Source organism: Chiloscyllium plagiosum, chromosome 4 (assembly GCF_004010195.1).
Source record: "Chiloscyllium plagiosum isolate BGI_BamShark_2017 chromosome 4, ASM401019v2, whole genome shotgun sequence".
Taxonomy (NCBI): Eukaryota; Metazoa; Chordata; class Chondrichthyes; order Orectolobiformes; family Hemiscylliidae; genus Chiloscyllium; species Chiloscyllium plagiosum.
In genome coordinates this window covers 106,130,342-106,149,865 of record NC_057713.1, presented here as the reverse complement: position 1 = coordinate 106,149,865, position 19,524 = coordinate 106,130,342, and the positions used below count along the sequence as shown (strand labels likewise).

The following is a 19,524-nucleotide window of genomic DNA, read 5'->3' as shown; positions in this document are numbered from 1 at the left end:
AAGATAATCAGAGGGTTAGATAGGGTGGACAGGGAGAGCCTTTTTCCTCAGATGGTGATGGCTAGCACGAGGGGGCATAGCTTTAAATTGAGGGGTGATAGATACAGGACAGATGTCAGAGGTAGCTTCTTTACTCAGAGAGTAGTAAGGGTATGGAATGCTTTGCCTGCAACGGTAGTAGATTCGCCAACTTTAAGTACATTTAAGTCGTCATTGGACAAGCATATGGATGGACATGGAATAGTGTAGGTTAGATGGGCTTCAGATTGGTATGACAGGTCGGCGCAACATCGAGGACCGAAGGGCCTGTACTGCTCTGGATTGTTCTATGTTCTATAGATGAGGGAATTGTTGATAGTGGGCCAGGACAGAGGAGAAAATGGTTTATTGATAATGAGATCTGAGAGAATGATTTGCCTGTGCTGAAAGGATCAGAGTCTGAGGGAGTGGGTAGAAAAAGTGGAAGGACAAAATCAAGCTGTAAAGCTCTTGAACTCAATGTTGAGTCCCAGGTGCCACAGTGTCCCCAGCGGAAAACAAGAAGCTGTTCATCCAGTTGGCACTGAGCTTCACTGCAGCAAGCCTTAGACAGTGATGTTGACCAGAGAACATGGTGGTATGTTGAAGTGGCAGGCAACTGGAAGCTCAGTTACTTTTCTGTACAGAACATAGGTGTTCTGCAAAGTGGTCATCCAGTCTGCATTTTGTCTCCCCAGCATAAAAAAGAGACCACATTGTGAGCAGGGAATACAATAAACTAGATTGAATGAAGTACAGGTAAATTGCTGCTTCACCTGGAATGTATGTATGGGGCCCTGGATAGCGAGGAGGGAGAAGGGAAATAGACAGGTGTTACACCTTCAGCAATTGCTTGGGAAGGTGTCGGGAATGGACGAAGAGTAGAGCAGGGTATCCCAGTTGGGACAGTCCCTGTGGAATGCTGACAAAGGAGGGGAGGGGGAAAGGTGGAAATTTCTGAGGCCCCCACTGTAGAAGTTAGCATCATCAGAACATTTGCAATGTAAATGGAGAAACTGTGAGAATGGGATGAAGTGCTTACAGGAGGCAGGGCCTCAGGATGTATAGTCCCAGTAACTGTGGGAGTCAGTGGGTTTGTACTGGATATCGGTAGCTAGCCTAGCCCCAGAAATGGAAACAGAAGGGAAAGGAGGAGTTAGAGCTGGAACAGGTGAAGGTGAGGGCAGGGTGGAAATTAGAAGAGAAATTAGAAACTTTCAAATTCCAAATGAGAATGGGAAGCTGCACCGATGCCTTCAATGTACCAGAGGAAGAGTTATGGGTGGGGGCTTGAGTAGAACTGGAACAAGGGATGTTCTATGTACCCCACAAAGAGATAGGCTTAACTGGGGCCCATTCAGATATCCATGGCCATCCCTTTGACCTGAAGAAAGTGGGAGAAGTTAAAGGCAAAGTTGTTCAAAGTGAAGACGATCTCGGTCAGGCTGAGAGGTGTGGATGCGGATGCTTCAGGCCATCTTTCCAGGCTGTAAGACCATCCTGATGGGGAATAGCTGTCTCAAGGGATTGCATATCCATGGTGAGGAGGAGATGGCTGTATCGCAGGAAGTGGAACTTTTGAAACTGATATAGAATCAGAAGATTAGGAATTGTAAGTGGGGAGGGTTTGGACAAGGAGAGAAACAATTGAGTCAAAGAAGGAAAAAGTAAGTTCTGTGGAGCAGGAATAGGAAGAAACAATGGGTCTATCTAGGTACAGTCCTGTTTGTGGATTCTGAGAGAAGATCGAAGTCGACTATGTGGGGTTTAGGAAGTATGAGCTGGGAGGCTTTCTTTGGGAGATCCCAAGATATGATGAGGTTGAAGGTCGATAGGGGGGACATGATCCAGGTGAGATAGAAGGAGGTATCTACAAGCTAACACTCAGCTTCTGCAATGTAGAGATCAGTCTGTGAGATAACAACAGCACCACCTTGTTACCAGGCTTGATGACAAAGTCAGGATTATATCCAAGAGCATGGAGTGCAGTCAGGTCAGAGAGAGGTATGTTCGAATGGATGAGGGGAGCAGAGAAATTAAGGTGACCAACATCACATTGACAGCCCTCGAAGAACAAGTCAAGTGCAGCTTGTGCAGAGACCATTCCATCTGGGATACCCTGCTTCACTCTTTGTCCATTCCCAACATCTCCCCACAGCCATAAGGCACCTTCCCATGCAATTGCTGAATGTCTAACACTTACCAGTTTACCTCTTCCATTCTCACTGTCCAAGGCATGAAACATAACTTCCAGGTGAAGCAGTGATTTACCTATACTTCATTCAATCTAGTCTACTTATTCATTGTTCACAGTGTGGTCTCCTCTACATTGGGGAGATGAAATGCAGACTGGGTGACCACTTTGCAGAATACCTCTGTTATCTCTGTAAAAATAATCCCAAGCTTCCAGATGCCTGTCACCTCAACATATCAATGTGTTCCCACACCAACATTCCTGCTTCAAGCTGCAGTGTTCCAGTGGGCCTCAGTACTAGCTCAAAGAACAACATCTCACTTTCTGTTTGGGGGCTGTGCAGCCTCTGAGTCTCAACATGAAGTTCAATAACTTTAGAGCCTGATTCCTTCCTTCACTTTTTTTACACACCCCAACATCACGGTTCTGTCAGGTTGTTTCCAGCACAGCCAACTCACTCTCTCCTCTCACTATCATTTATTATCAGTTTCTGTCCTGGCTTGGCACACTATCAGTAATCCTCTCGCCTGTATCTCTCTCTTTCTCTCTCTCTCTCTATGGGTTCCATCGGCACCTACCTGCTCACCTCTTCCCCACCACCAACCCCTAAATACCAGCTTTTTTTCCCTAGCTGCTATCAGTTCTAATGAAGAGTTTTCCACACTCGAGATGCTAACTCTTCTTTCTTCCCATAGGTACTGCCCAGACCAGTTGAGTTTCATCAGTAATTTCTGTTTTTGGTAACTGAATCTATTCAGCTGTCAACAAGGTGCTATTCCTCATTGGCAATAATTATGCATTAGCAATAACCAATTGGAGAAGATAACAAAAGATATGCAGGGTACTTAGAACCACATGACCAGAAAGAATTAATACTTTCAGAGGCACAGGAGAAAGAATGGTCAAAGAATGTTAAAACAATGCAAATGAAGCCACATCATTCATTTAAAAGCACTGATTGGATTGCATGAACATTATGTTCTCAGCATTGTGTTTCAATGCATTGACATTTAGAAGGTGACCATTAAATTTTTAATCAAAATAGCAAAAGTTGTGTTTTGTAAGTGAAAGGCAGCTGGGAAGCAATCAGCCTTGTCATTAAAAGAAAATGTCAAATGACCACATTGTACTGAAGTAAAGTGTTTGCCTACATAGTGGTTTGAAATACAAAACCTGGAGGTGACTTCATAAATGTTTCAGTGTTTGATGATAGTCAGACATCATCAGGCCATATTGCATCTAGGAGCCTAAATTAAGCAAGGTTTTTTTGACATGACAAAATGTTTTTGCCTGTCATTTCTGCATCTTTCAGCCATTATGACAATATAGCTAGACACTGCTCAAAATGAGATGTGATGGGAGCTCTTTTATTTATCTTGCACCCAGCTAATTTTAAAGTAACGTGTACAAAATTGTAAGTGTTGGATTGTTGCATAATTACAATTACTTCATTCTGAACACCAATGCATATGATATCTAATCAGCATTGACTGTGCAACTAAATTAAGATGCTAAATTCACTATGCTTTTTGAAGTAGGTGTAATACCATCTGTTCACCTTACGAACCCTTGTTCCCAAAAGAAAAGGGCAGTGCTTCAAAAAACATAGTGGATAAAGCAATTATAATTATGCAATAATCCAACATTAAAAATTTCTCCTAAATGAAAGAGCAGTATTATGCCTACAATTTGTTACAGGCTCATTCAAGTTAAATCTTTTCTCTCTTTGTTTGGTGAGGTCTCTGAACAGAAAGTTACTTTGGAGGGCCATTGTACAGACTGCTCAATGTGGGCTTTATTGATGCTCTTTGTTTCCCTCTGTTATAAGAGGCAAAAAAAATCCTTCGCCATGATTCATACAAAATAGATGAAACAACATAGAATCTCAGAATATTTACAGCACAAGGTGATCATCTTGATGACAGAAACAGAGTGTGAGCTGCAGAGAGTGAAAACACTGGGAGCTGAGTTAAATGTGGGAATTTAGGGAAGTGGGGAAGGGAGTCATTACTGTGTCTTGTTCCAGCAATTTTTGTGGCCATTTTTTGGTCAAAGTGCTGCTGGTAGGTCTAAGTGTGGGCCTAGGTGAATACCAAGAAGACAGATTTTATCTTAGCCTGCTGGATGAACTCGGATTTCACCAGTTTCCTCATTTCCCCTCCCCCCACCCTGTCTCAGTCAAATCCATCAAATTCAGCACCGCCTTCCTAACCTGCAATCTTCTTCCCGACCTCTCCGCCCCCACCCCAGTCTGACCTATCACCCTCACCTTGACCTCTTTCCACCTATCACATTTCCGACGCCCCTACCCCAAGTCCCTCCTCCCTACCTTTTATCTTAGCCTGCTGGACAAACTTTCCTCATTCCTGAAGAAGGGCTTATGCCCGAAACGTCGATTCTCCTGTTCCCTGGATGCTGCCTGACCTGCTGCGCTTTTCCAGCAACACATTTCCAGCTAGGTGAATACCAAGTTTGGTTCAGGAGGGTAAGCAGCCAAAAGGTAAGGGCCTAAGTGCAGTAGTTGTTAAAGGAACAGAGAAGGCAGATAATGGAGTGATATGCTCCTCCTGTGGGAGATCCGGGAGCAGTCGAGTGACCCTGGTGATTATGTCTGCAGGAGATGGCTGCAGTTCCTCTCAGACCACATGGATTGCTTGGAATGGCACTTGGATACACTAAGGAATTACAGGAGACAGGAAGTGTGATAAGTAGTAGCTTTAGAGATGTAGTCAAACCACAGGTTCAGGAGAAAGTGAGGACTGCAGATGCTGGAGATCAGTCAAAAAGTGTGGCACTGGAAAAGCACAGCTGGTCAGCCAGCATCCGATGAACAACTTATGCTCAAAACGTCGACTCTTCTGCTCCTCAGATGCTATGCTTTTCCAGCGCTACAGTTTTTGACACAGTAAGTTCAGTTAGGTAGATGGGTGACTGCCAGGAGAAGTAGGCAGGTAGTGCAGGAGTCTTCTGTGGCTATCCCCCTCTCAAGCAACAATACTATTTGGATACTGTTGGAGGGGATAGCCCCTCAGTGGAAAATAGCAGCAGCTGCCAGCTCTTTGGCACCAAGACTGGTTTTACTGTAAAGGAGGGCATGGAAAAGTCTAAGTGAAGAATTGTAATTGTGGACTCTCTATTCAGAGGCATAAAAAGGTGTTTCTGTGGCTGAGATTGCAGGATGGTGTGTTACCTTCCTGGCGTCAGGGTCAAGGAAGTCTTGGAGCAGTTGCAAAAACTTCTCAAAGGGGAGCATGAGCAGCCAGTTGGGACATCACGTTATAGCTGTGCAAACATTGGTAAGGCCACATTTGGAGTACTACGTACAATTCTGATTGCCCTGCTACAGGGAGGGCGTTATTAAATTAGAAAGGGTGCAAAGAAGTTTCAAAAGGATGTTACCGAGACTAGAAGCTTTGAGTTACATAGAGAGGCTGGTTAGGCTGGACCTTTTTTCTCCAAGAGTGTAGGAGACTGAGTGGTGACCCTATGGAGGTTTATAAAATCATGAGGGGCATGAATAAGGTGAATTGCAAAGGTCTTTTTCCCAGGATAGGGAAGTCCAAAACTAGCAGATATAAGTTTAAGGTGAGATGGGAAAGATTTAAAAGGGACCCAAGGGACAGCTTTTTCACACAGAGGGTGGTGCATTTCTGGAATGAGCTGCCAAAGGAGTGGTAGAGGTGGGTATAATTGCAATATTTAAAGACATTTGGACAGGTACATTGGGAGGAAGGATTTAGAGGGGTATGAACCAAACACAGGCAAGTAGGATTTGTTCAGTTTAGGAAACCTGGTTGGCATGAACAAATTGGGCTGAAGTATCTGTTTCTGTGCTGTATGACTCCAACTCTGTAAACCTAATCAACTCACCAACCTAATTGGAGTTGCTGCTTTGACACAAGTGAAAAAGTAATATTGTAGGCATGATAGGAAAATTAAGAAGTGACTGAATCCAGTTTGTTTCGGTTAAATACATTGCAAGGAATTTTTCAAAACACCACCTTGATATTTGTCATGTATCAAAAAATCAGGTGAACACACAGAGATATGATCTGAACACGTATAATATTTACTCCAGGCAGGCCTAGCGTATGTAGTCAAAAAAATGAGTGTAAGATACTGTCTTACACCAGCTTCTACTTATCAGTACAATGTTGCCTTGTCAGATCCGGGGATGGATAGTAGGGGAGCTTTGAATGTTATAGATTATTTCATAGATATTACACTGTTTATTTTAATACATTTTGACGCAATAACATTATTGTTGGTAATCTATTTAGATATGGAATTCCAGAATGATTATGCAAAGAAGAATCATAGAATCCTACAGTGTGGAAACAGACCATTTGGCTCAACAAGTCCACACCAACCCTCTGAAGAGTAATCCACCCAGACCCTATTACTCTACATTTACTCCTGACTAATGCACTGACCTACACATCCCTGTACACTATGTGCAAATTAGCATGGTCAATCCACCTAACCTACACATCTTTGGTTTGTGGGAGGAAGCTGGAGCATACCAGTGGAGACATGGAGAAAATGTGCAAACTTCACACAGACAGTTGCCTAAGGCTGGAATTGAACCCAGGTCCCTGGAGCTGTGAGCCACCATGCCACCCACTGAGTAGTGGGACAAAGGATCCCATTGAGTGAATTGGGCCCAAGATCGCTGTCAGTAAGGTCAACTCAGCTGTTTGACTTCAGTGCCTTTTTCAGGCAGCGCTGCAAACATTTCTCTTCAGATCATTATCTCTCACCTTTTAGAAAGCCACAATTGAATTTGTCTCCAGCACTTTTCAGGCAGTAAATTCCAGAAATTGATCACTCGTGGTGTAAAAAACAATTTTTCTTGTTGTTTTTGGTTTGTTTGTTATTCACTTTAAATCTGGTTCTCGAAGTATACACCAATGGGAACAGTTTCCCCTGTTGCCCCTGTCTTCATGATTTTGGGAACCTCTGTCAAATCTACTCTAAATCTTCTGTTCAAAATGGATCACCCCAGCTTCTCCAATCAATCCTTGTAAGTTAAGTCCCTCATCTTTGGATTATTAATGCATTTGAGTTCTTCATTCCTGTTATCTAAATTCCTAGACGATACAAATGCAGGCATCTAGTTTTCCCATAAGCTTAAATGCCTTAAATATGATTCATGTGCAATTCAGGAGAAAAGGAAATACTTTGCATTTAGATACATGTTTAATATGTTTAATATTCAGAAGATGTAGCAAACTGCTTCACAATCAACAGATTGCTTTTGCAATACAGTCACTGCTGTTATGTAGCTGAACACACCAGCAGATTTACTTTAGATAAGTCCCACTAACTGTATTGAGAATAATGGCCAGTTATTCTGTTTTTTTGTGATGATTGTTGAAGAATAGAAGCCATAGGAACCTCTTGCTTTTCAGCAAGTACAGATTTCTTTATATCTGGATAAATAAGCAAACACTGTGCTGCTGTAGCATCTTGATTGAAAGGTGACATTATTGAGATTGCAGTTCTAACCTTATACTGTACTAAGGTTGAAATCCAGCTCTCAGACAAAACAGACCTCATGACAGTAAAGATTACCCATTGGCCCCTGTTTTTAAAAATTAATTCTTACTCTGTCATTGCTGAGAATGATATGGAGGTAACAGTATTGGACTGAGTTGGACAAGGTCAATAATCACACAGCACCAATTTATAATCTAACCGGTTTATTGAAAAAACACTAGCTTTCAGAGCGCTGCTCCTTCATCAGGTGCTAGGTAGAGAGGACGACCTTAGACCTCAGAATTTATAAGGAAAAGACCCTTTGATCTTTTCCTTTTAAATTCTGTGTCAAAGGTCTTCCTCACTAACTAGCACCTGATGAAGGAGCAGCACTCCAAAAGCTAGTGTTTGTAAAAAAAGTCCCATTGGGGCAGCACAGTGGCTCAGTGGTTAGCCCTGTAGCCTCATTGTACCAGGGACCCAGGTTCAATTCCGGCCTTAGGCGACTGTCTGTGTGGAGTTTGTACATTCTCCCCATGTCTGCGTGGGTTTCCTCCGGGTGCTCCAGTTTCCTCCCACAGTCCAAAGATGTGTAAGTTAGGTGAATTGGCCATATTAAATTGCTCATAGTGTTAGGTGCATTAGCCAGAGGGAAATGGATCTGGGTGGGTTACTCTTCCGAGGGGCTTGGTGGGCTGAAGGGCCTGTTTCCACACTATAGGGGATCTAATCTATAACCTTGTATCATGTGATTTTTGACATTGCTAAGAATGTTGGCATTTCCAATCTCTCCATTATTTCCCTGAGAGACATTGGAAATATTATAGGATATGTATTAGTTTTGAGTTTATTAGAAACGAATGGCTTGCTCATCATCAGAGGGCAACTTTGAGTCACCTCATTTTGGTTTTGACTGCTTTCTGGTCACTTAAATGCCTTACACTTGTTTCCAATACTACTTTATTGATTATACTTGAATCTTTATAAACTGTTGAATATGAAGACAGACGTTTTAGAAAATGATTTGTCTTTTTGGGGTGTGAAAGCAAAAAACAAAGCACTTGCAGCAATTTAGTTAGTGACTTTCATAACTTCAGGATATCCGAAATGAAATGATAGGCTGAATGGTCACCTTCTGTAGAATAAGTCAGAGTATCATCCTCCACTAATTACTGCTCATATGCTTATTCTTTCATTGGCAGCCAAAAGGGTTCCGGCGTTACTATAGCTCTCCGCTATTAATCCATGAACAATATGGGTGCATCAAAGAAGTGATGCCTATCGGTAAGTACTTGTTCTTCCCAGTATTGAGGCCGAGGTGTGTCTTGTCAATTTGTGAGACATATTGCTGCAGTTCCGTTCAACTCACTTACTGCTTTCTGTTTATTTCCCAATTCAGCATGCGGCAGTAAAATAGACCCAGTATATGAAGCCCTTCGGTTTGGAACTTCCCTGGCTCAAAGAACTAAGAAGTCAGGGTCAGGCAGTACATCAGACTCACCTCAGCGTAATTCTGTAAGTAATACGGGCTATCAGGTACTTTCACTAACTCTGGTTGACTCAGTCCTCCCTTTGATATACTATCTAAGCTAAAAACAAAGACCCTTACTCCTGTTTGTAATTCCATGTTAACAATAGAGTTGATACAGTTGCAAAAGAAGGATAATTTTCAGCATTATTGAGTTTCTGGCAGAGCACTTTGCCCAGCAGTCATTAAAATATCCTGATAAGTAGTTGGCAGTTAAGGTTCTCTGCCAGAAACTCAATAATGCTGAAAATTATCCTTCTTTTGCAACTGAATGTCAGTGTTCAATCTTAAAATTTTTCTTTTTAGTTTAATTCTTTTCACTGCAATATTGCCTAGGCTAAATTTGCTTATGGTGGTAAAATAGAGAAAGCTGTGCATGCAGCATCACAACAGTATAAACAGATTGTTCAATTTGGCAGACAGCAACAAACTTCACCACCAACATATAGTACATTGGTTAAGAAAGAGACCCAGTAATTGAAAATGGTTCATGGTTATTGAATCAAGAATGTTACAGCACAAAAGGGGGCCATTTAGCCCTTGATGGCTTTTCCAGCTCTCTGCAAAACTAACACAGCCTTCAGGTCTCAGCCTTATCCAATGCCTCCACCACACAATCAGGTTCTGCAATCTGAATCCTAACCAGAGATTCCACAAATATGTGTTTTCTCATGCTGCCTTTGATTTTGTTTTTTAGCCAATCACCTTATTTTGATGTCCTCTGGTTCTCAACCCCTCCATCAATGGGGGGACAGTTTCTCATTATCCACTGTGTCCAGATCTCTCATGATTTAGATATATCTTATCAAATCTCATTCCCTTCTTTAATCGGACAAGCTTAACTTCTTCAGTTTATCAGCATAACCTGTTTAGTAGTCTTGGTGTAAGCATGGGCAAAATCTACTGAAATCAGAACATCAATCCAGCTATTAAATCAGAACATCAATCCAGCTATTAAATCAGAACATCAATCCAGCTATTAAATCAGAATGGCATCAAGAAATCAAGGCAAAACTGCACTTACTGAGAATTTGGCAGAAATCTGCTGTTTGGAGTCATACCTAACATGTAGACAGCTGATTGTGGTTGTTGGAGATGATTCTCATTCCCAAGACCTCGTTGCAGAAATTATTTAGGCTAGTGTCTTGTGCCTAACCAACATCAGATACTTTATTAATATCCACTTCATCATTTGGTCAGAAGAATCGCTGTCATTGAGCACATTCAAGATAGAAATCAATAGATAGTTGGAAATAGATCACTGTTCCTTCAATTATGCTGGTCAAAACCCAGAAACTCCATCCATAATGGAAACTCCATCCATAATGGTACTATAGTAGACTGGACTCATAGAAGAAGGCATCTCATTGTCACCTTCTCAAATGCCACTAAGGATGGGTAATAAGTGCTGGCCCAGCCAGTGATGCCCATGAGTAAATTAAAAAAAGATTTCTGGAGGCGAATGATATCAAGGTGCATGTACATTATGTGGGAAAGTGGTATTGAGGGAAATGTTATACCTTGATCTATGTAAATAGTGAATTAGGCCGAGGCTGAAAGGCCTATTCCTGTTCGTATGTTCCTAACAGACATTATGTAAATGACTAAAAGAAGTAAGGCCTGATATATTTATATAAAATGCCTATTGATTAATGTATTATCCATTAAATCATTCAGTCAGTCTTTCCTTTATTCTGTTTACCTATTCACGTAATTTGCGGTGGCACATTGGCTCTGTAGTTAGCATTGCTGCCTCACAGCGGTTGGAACCTGGCTTCAATTCCAGCCTCAGGCGACTGTCTGCACATTCTTCTTGTGTCTGCGTGGGTACTCTGTTTTCCTCCCACAGCCCAAAGATATGCAGGTTATATGCTTTGGTCATGCCAAATTACTCATCGTGTCCAGGGATATGCAGGCTATGTGAATTAGCCAATTAGAATTGCAGGGTCATAAGATAGGGGAGTGGATCAGGGTGGGATGCTCTTTAGAGTGTCAGTCTGGACTAAATGGGCCAAATGGTCTGCTTCCACACTGTGGGGATTCTAATTGAAATACATTTTTGCCCCTTTTCGTGACTGTTGGCACAGGTGCCTTTCCAACATTCTTTTCATTGGTTTTAGATTTCTCAGTTTTGTTTCAAACTAACGTTTTACTGAAGTTGTTGAAACCTCATCAGTGTAATTGGTCTTAACTTCCATTTGTGACCACACACACTTGCTGTTCTCTTCATTTTGTCCCAGGCTTCAGACCTGGCTGAAGTCCCAGAAGAAGGTGCTGATGCTCCACGTGGGCTGTCAAGGGAGTATAGCGATAGCGGTAAGCATGAAACTAAATCTGCATTTCAGCTCTTTGTGTTGGAATCACTGAGTCCAGAAGCTTTAGCATCTGAACATTCTACAAAATGTGCATCTGCTCTATTAACAGAATTTTGCTACCAAATTTCAAGCAGCATTTGATTAATGCCTATAATTGAACTAGATCTCAATGATACATGAACATTATTCTTTGTAACTTATCAGTTTTCACGTTCTATTTATTGTTCTGTTTCACAGTTGGCTTTTTAAGTGTTGTAAATGATTAATATTGAAATCCATCCTTTTACAATTTAATGAGACGTGAAGTACAATGTTACATGCAGAGCAGAAAAAGAAACCAGGGCATGAGTGAGTTTTGGTTATCAGTAATAATGACATTTTTCTTTCTTTTGTAGTATTTGGCTCTCTAGAGAATGGACTTGAAAATATCACGAGGGTAGAAAGGAAGCCTTCCAGTTCTCAGGTAGGAACCTGACAATCCTGATAAGACCATCTTGTAACCCATTTTATGATGCAACAGCTCCAATCACAAAGGCCATGGAAGAGAAGCTGGCATTGATTGCACTTAGGAGTGGAGTGGAAACCTGGGCTAGGAGAGACGCACGTTTCTTTTCACCGTAAAGGAGTAAAGCTCAAATATGTAAATCAGCTGATCCTCTGAATCCATAATTGGAACTTTTTGAAGCTGGCTTTCCTTGTCAAGACTGGCATCATTTCACAAGTGAAAGTAGTTTTGAGATTTCTTTAGATCAGTGGATCCCAGTTTCGGTATCTCGGTGATGTTCTTGCCTGCCTGCTTGAAATACATCTTTTGAAGTGGCATGGTACTTTTGTGTCACAGGTTCCAGTGAGTGCCATAATTCAATTTAATTTTTTTTTACCCACATATTCTGTGTTGCTGAACAAAGAGACCTTGGAGGGCAGGTTCATAGATCCTTGAAAGTGGAGTCGCAGGTAGATAGGATAATGAAGAAGGCGCTTGGTATGCTTTCCTTTATTGGTCAGAGTATTGCGTACAGGAGTTGGGAGGTCATGTAGCAGCTGTACAGGACATTGGTTAGGCCACTGTTGGAATAATGTGTGCAATTCTGGTCTCCTTCCTATCAAAAAGATGTTGTGAAACTTGAAATGGTTCAGAAAAGATTTACAAGGATGTTGCCAGGTGGGAGTATTTGAGCTATAGGGAGAGGCTGAACAGGCTGGTTTTGTTTTCCCTGGAGTGTCAGAGGCTGAGGGGTGACCTTTTAGAGGTTTACAAAATTATGAGGGGCATGGATAGGGTAAATAGGCAAAGTCTTTTCCCTGTGGTCGGGGAGTCTAGAACTAGAGGGCATAGGTTGAGGGTGAGAGGGGAAAGATATAAAAGAGACCTAAGGGGCAACTTCATCACGCAGAGGGTGGTACATGTATGGAATGAGCTGCTAGAGGAAGTGGTGGAGGCTGGTACAATTGCAACATATAAGAGGCATTTCGATGTGTATATGAATAGGAAGGGTTCGGAGGGATATGGGTCGGGTACTGGCAGGTGGGACTGGATTGGGTTGGGATATCTGGTCGGCATGGACGGGTTAAACCGCAGGGTCTGTTTCCATGCTGTACATCTCTATGGTTCTATGACTCTATTCCCTTTAGAAAGCAGTAGGGGTCACAGACAGCTGAATGAACTTGGAGAAGGGTTGCCCAAATATGATAAAGTTTGTAAATCATCATTAATCCCTTTGTTTTGAAATGTAGGATACCCCATTTATTAAATCATAAAGATTGTGAATTGTAATTGTTGTCTTTAATATCAGCACTGATATTGCTCTTAAGTAACCAAAGGTTTCTCCAGCTGAAGGATAAGAATCCCATCCTACAAGGCAGAAAAAAGACACTCAGCCATTTAGTATGTGAGACATACTTGTCACACATGCAAATTGCTATCCTTAGAAGAGCAACAGTTGGCAAAATATAGCAACAATTTTTAAAAACCTTGGAATTGACTCCCAATGTCCTATTGAGCAAGTAGCTTATCAGTGCCTTCAAATATTAGAGCAATTACTTGCCCCTTTAAGGCCATTAATGGTAAGATTGTAAAGATGCAGCAGAATAATACACTGTGCATAGCATTGTTTTTCTATTTTTATAACAGTGCAGGAAAAGAGCAGTTTCATTTGCCTTCAGCCATACATATTATGATGACAATATAGTTGTTAATAAATCCTAGCAATTGACCGCCATTAATTGAGCTGTAACAAATCTAGATAAAAGATCTGGCTTGTCCTGCTCCTGCAGAACTAGTTTGGATGCAGGAACTGGAGGCTTTCCACATCTACCGACACATGTGGCTGCCAAACCATGTGCTTATATCTTTTTCTGTAGCTAGTTTTTCCTGTAGCAAGTGACTAACCTGTCACCAGACACAATAAACTTGAACAGCAGAAGCTATCCTCCTAGCAACAGTAGATAGACACTTCTGTCTGCTAATGGACCAATTGAAGCAAATGGTGGGTTGGGGTCTTATCCATGGCATTGGCACTCCAGTCAAGGATAGAACCCAGAATTGAACTGAAGGCTGCCTCTTGACCACAGACCAGGAATCTAGCAGAGACTGCTGGAATGTGATGGGTACGGCTACAGGCCATTTTGTGGGAGGTTTCCTCCTCTACAATGGTGCTCTGACAGCCATGCATGAGATTTTATTTATCACAATGCTGCAGTCTCTACCAGTCCCATCAACTACTGCTTTCCCACTGGGCTGCTGGTCAGGCCTGCCTTTGATTGTACTTCGTACTACCATGACCATCAACTATACTTAATTGGAAGGGGCTTCCTGAGGTGGCTTTTCAGTTGGCACTTTTGTGAAAATTGCAATTGATACCCAATCACAGGCATTTTTTTCATTTTCAACCTGGAATTCAGGCTCACATTAGCTTCCCAATCCAACCAGGGAAGTCTGTATCATGGTGGGCAAAAACAGTATATAAAAATGTTGCATCTGTCCTTTGATCGCCCTCAGTTTATCTTCCAACAGAGGTAATCCAGTCTTGTCAATTCTATTACCCAAGTAGGTCTCTTGGCTTTCTGGAACACACATGCTAAGGCATACACCCACCTAGGAGAAACACCTAAGGATTATGTCCAAGTTCTCTAAGTGCTTCCCTGGTATTAGCACTTCATCTAAGTGAGTGGCAACCTGGGGTAGACCTTCTAAAATGTTCTTCATCGTCCACTGAAAAATTGCACAGGCTAATGATACCCCAAATGGCAGTCTCGTATATTGGTACAAACCATATGGGTATTAATTGTAGCATATTTCTGGAAAACCTCATCTAACTGCAATTGCAGGTCCAGCTTTGTGAAGGACAGCCCTCCCCAACCCCCACCTCTCCCCACTAGCATTTCCTATAAATACTCTATGCAAGGAATTGGGTATTTATTCAGCTGCAAAAAGTGGATTACTCACAAAACAGAAGCTACCCATTGTGCTTCACAATCGCTACAACTGGTGCTACCAATTCCGAAAACTGGACTGGTTTGATGATTCCTTTGATTTCTGGCCTTCTGATTTCTGCCTCTACTTTTGCCCATAAAGCAAATGGCACTGGGCCTCTCCTACAGAATCGTGAAATTGCTTCCTGATCAAGATGCAAGTGACCTTGGCTCCTTTGATAGCCCTTAGGCCTTCCTAAAAAGCACCCAGGCAGCCATTTTCTAATTGAAAAATGTTGAGCCACTCTAGATGAATGTTTGTCAACAAATCTTTGCCCCATCAAGCTTGGGCCCTATGTCTTTTACTACAGTCAGTTGTAACTGAATCAGCTACTTCTCACATAAGACCAGAACTGAAGTTGTACCCTTAATCTGTAAAGGTTCTCCAGTATAGGTTCTCAGTCTATCCAAGGTCTTGCATAAGCCTAAGGATTGGAGTCCAAAGCAAATTTTGTTTGAGGTTGGTTCTGCAATTACTGAAACAGCCGCAGCAGTATCGAACTCCAATAGAACCTGGTGACCATTTAACTGGACATTTATTTTGATTGGTTCTGATTTGGATGTCGCTAAGAAATTTAATTGTTCCAAACCAGATATTGGTGAACTTCCCAAGGTGTGTACTCTCCTGGATACTGGCCCCTTTAAGTTCTGTTATTCAATTTAGTCTAGTGGGACTGTTTATTGTCTCAAGTCTACACAACGGCAGCAACTACAATGGCTTGCTGTCCTGGAACCTGAAGAAGCATTTTGCTCAGGATTGGCTTTGTTTTGGGGTTTTGCTGTGGGCTGACCTAGAGTCCCTCTGTTAAGGATATGTCCTGAATAAGGCTATGCAATTGCCTTCACTCAAATGGTGTTCCCCAAGCGCAGTCAGACTGGCGAGAGTGTCCACTTCCATTGGAATACCCTGCATTTCATTTGCTTCATTTGCCACATTCACAAATGATAAAGTCAGTCGTAGTGCCTGTTGGAAGTCCAATTGAGCTTCAGCTGGTAGTCCTTTTGCATGGTTACACTATTAATCCCACATATCAAATCTCATTAAGTGTCAAACCAAAGTCGCATGCTTCTGTCAGTCATCTTAACCTTGTCAAAAATCCCGATACGGATTCCCTTGTTTCTCGAATTGCCAAGTAAGACTGATAGCATCTCAGAATTAGAAGAGACTTAGGATCTTAAGATTCCTTAACTGAATTCACCAAGTCTTGAAAGATTTATAAGATTTATATATTTGGTGACTCAGGAAAAGTTAGAATCCCAATAACCAATAAAGCTGGCAGTCCACAAGCTGCCAGGAGAATTCCTCATTGCTTTTCATCTACCTCAATATCACTTGCCCAGAAAAAAAGCGCACTTTTCCACATACTGGACCCAGTCTTTGACGGCAGGATTGAATGAACCAAGCTTCCCAAATATCAGTATGATGCCCAATATACTTACTCCAACTCAACGACAACTGTCGCGAGCAAATTTCTTCAGGAGCATGCTTTTCTTTCGTCACCTGAAATAACTCCACATACGCTGGTATCCTGTCCCTAAGTCACCCCTTATTTGCACATAGACAGTCCTTGATACTGATCCACACCATCACAGCCAGCTCTCAGAGTGAACAGGATGTCTGACACCCCTGTTCTTATCTGTCAGCCACGGCTCTCTGATTGGATCGGATTAACAGCCCCAACCAGGTAACTCATATTCTATGAGGCTGATCTTGCATAACCATTACAGTAGCAATGAAGAAACAGTGTATGTTGTTAGTATCTGAGCGTTGTTGGATCTCTTGTGCTCCTCCTACTTACCATTTGTTTATTATGTCATGGGTTTTACGCTGTACAGCCACCTTCAACAACTTGCGGAAGTGCTGCTTTTCTCTGGAGTAATGATTTATCATTTGCAAAAGGTTTCCACTTGCACTTGATTAGGTCCTGTACTTCTTGGTCATTTTCAACAAGCCACTCATGATGTTTCCTGGTAAAGACCTTTTCATGGGTGCTTGTTACGGTGGGATTTGAGGTCAAAACACACACTCATCAATCACTCAAAACAACTTCCACTGTGCATGCCATGTTGGCTATGTGCCTTAGTAGATTACTAAAGTAATTCTTCTACTGGCAACTCAGTCAAAGCAGGAGACTCACAGGAGAACAGAGGAACTGCTTTGGAGATGTCCTTAAAGTGTCCTTGAAGTGATCAGTCATTCATCCTGACTCGTGAAAGTCTCTTGACCTGAGATTGATCAAAGTGGAGAGAGGTCATTCAGGAATGGAGCAACACATGGAAAAACTTTGCCAGGAATGTGTAGTGGCAAGGTTGAGACATCAGAAGGAGTGCACAAATCTCCGAGCACCTTATCTACCCAACCTTTCAATCATTATTTGCCCTATCAGAGTCTGCACATCACAAATATGACTGATGAACCATTTCAGAACACATTGAACTGTTGTGAAATGAAGTTATCCTTAATCCCATAGGACTTCCTCAGTGGAAGATAGTCAGAATTCATGGCACGGGTATCTGTATTGCAAGACAGTAGAAGTGGTTTAGTTTGAAAGATAAAGCTTCTCAGTGTGTCCTTTGCTGCTGTAGGGAGATTTGTTTTGTCTGTTTTTTGCAACATTCAGGAAGAAGTCATTGACTAGGTCTGCAAATGTGTTTATGAATAAAATATGTTGCGACACCATATGGGACAACATCAAGCACTAATACATCACATGTACTGAGAAGCCAAAAGACAGTAAAAAATACAAATGGACACATTTGGTCCAGCAATATCCAAAAAGAAAAAATAAATTTAAAATTGAGCTTGTCCCACTTTTAGAGATGGCAATGGAAAGTAAAAAAAAAACCATGACAGAGAAAGCCTTCTGATTGAAGTTTACAAGCCAACGGTTTCCTCAAAAGGTAAATTTCAACCTTCGTGTTAAGCCCAATAACACCTGGAAAAGTGAGTGTTAACACCTTAGTGTTCTGGATTTGGTTCAGTTTGACATGGAGAGTAAAACTGTCCATATCAATGAGAGGATACACCAAGGGGGCTCATTCAGCCCCCTATCACACAGAGACTGCTTAAGGCAACATTGAGTTCAGTTAGAGATTAACCTAAAATTCTATTAGCGTTACACATTGTGAAATACTTTGGCTTTAATTTACAAACAAGTTTGAAGGATATAACCTTGATTTGATTTGATTTTCAGACTATCTTCTGCAAACATTTGAGAAAGAAATTGACATGATAATCTATTTCAGATTCTTGCTGGATTCTTCCATTTGCATTCAATTTACAGCTGTTTTTCATTCTGTTTATTTCTGATTTGTTCCCATGGACATCTGGAAAATGGTCATGCATATGCAATAGTTTCTCTGATTTCACAGATACTAGCCTCGAATATAGTCAGCTCAAATCATACTCAGCCAATAGGGTAAATTTATGTCTTTTATGTAGGTGCATTGGCATTAAAATTTAACCTGTTTTTCTAAACAACCTGTTCAGAGATGTTACTACACACCTCTGGTGCAGGTGGGACTTGAACCTGGGCTTCCTGCAGTAGGGTAGGGATGCTACCGCAGTACCAGAGGGCACTTCTGCTGGTAGTTGCTGAAGGATTCATTTCTGCTATCCCATTGTTGTTGTGCTGTAATTTGAGATCTGAATTTTAAATTGTCCTGCTTTTCTATGATTCTGGTACCGTGATGCCAGCAGTTATGTTGATGGGCAATTATGCTGAAGTGCCTGACTTCAATGCCTTACATTTCCATAAGGCAATCAAAAGAAATAAAATAATAACTTTTGCTGATATCCAGTGAGAATGGCGAATGTGTTTTACCTGGCAAATGGAATTAGATTAGGTTAGGATATCTGGGCGGCATGGATAAATTGGACTGAAGGGTCTGATTCCGTGCTGTATGTCTCTATGGCTATGATGTTATGCCCTTCGATCCTGTACCCTCAGACATTTTTATTTAAGATTCCTCATGTTACATAAGATCTTCTTAATTTTAAATTGACCTCATCTTGAGCAGAGAACTGGATTTGTCTTGCAGTAGAAGGGCTTCTGAGATGATTGAATATTTTTATCACCATCTACACTAAGATAATTTGGAAAATGGCTGTATAATTTCCAGTGGGATTTCCCTTGTTTGCTGTTTTAATGTAGAAGCAGAAAAATCAATGCAGTCTAGGGGAGAGTAGAGGGAGGCAAGTTTTCAAAGAGAACACCAAATGAAATATTAATTCTCAAAGCATTTACAGGTCTCACAGACCAAAGGAACAGGAGAATCGACATTCCGGGCATAAGCCCTTCTTTAGGAAGGCTTATGCCCGAAACGTCGATTCTCCTGTTCTTTTGATGCTGCCTGACCTGCTGCGCTTTTCCAGCAACACATTTTTAAGCTCTGATCTCCAGCATCTGCAGTCCTCACTTTCTCCTAGGTCTCACAGATCCTATGACAATTTCATTGGAAAGTGTTACATTAATAGCGTAGGCTTGAAATTTTTTACTCTTCTGCCTCATTGCAGTTCC

The 19,524-nt window shown here is 41.6% G+C and overlaps 1 protein-coding gene across 2 annotated transcripts in view; it reads left to right on the top strand.

Moving 5' to 3' along the window:
* stac (SH3 and cysteine rich domain) overlaps positions 1-19,524 on the top strand; it is a 123,125-nt gene that overhangs the window by 48,585 nt on the left and 55,016 nt on the right. For both annotated transcript variants that reach the window (XM_043688836.1, XM_043688837.1), the window contains exons 4-7: positions 8,893-8,974; positions 9,090-9,205; positions 11,459-11,534; positions 11,929-11,996. In XM_043688836.1, the coding sequence (XP_043544771.1) occupies positions 8,893-8,974; positions 9,090-9,205; positions 11,459-11,534; positions 11,929-11,996 (342 nt within the window). The remainder of the gene's footprint in view (positions 1-8,892; positions 8,975-9,089; positions 9,206-11,458; positions 11,535-11,928; positions 11,997-19,524) is intronic.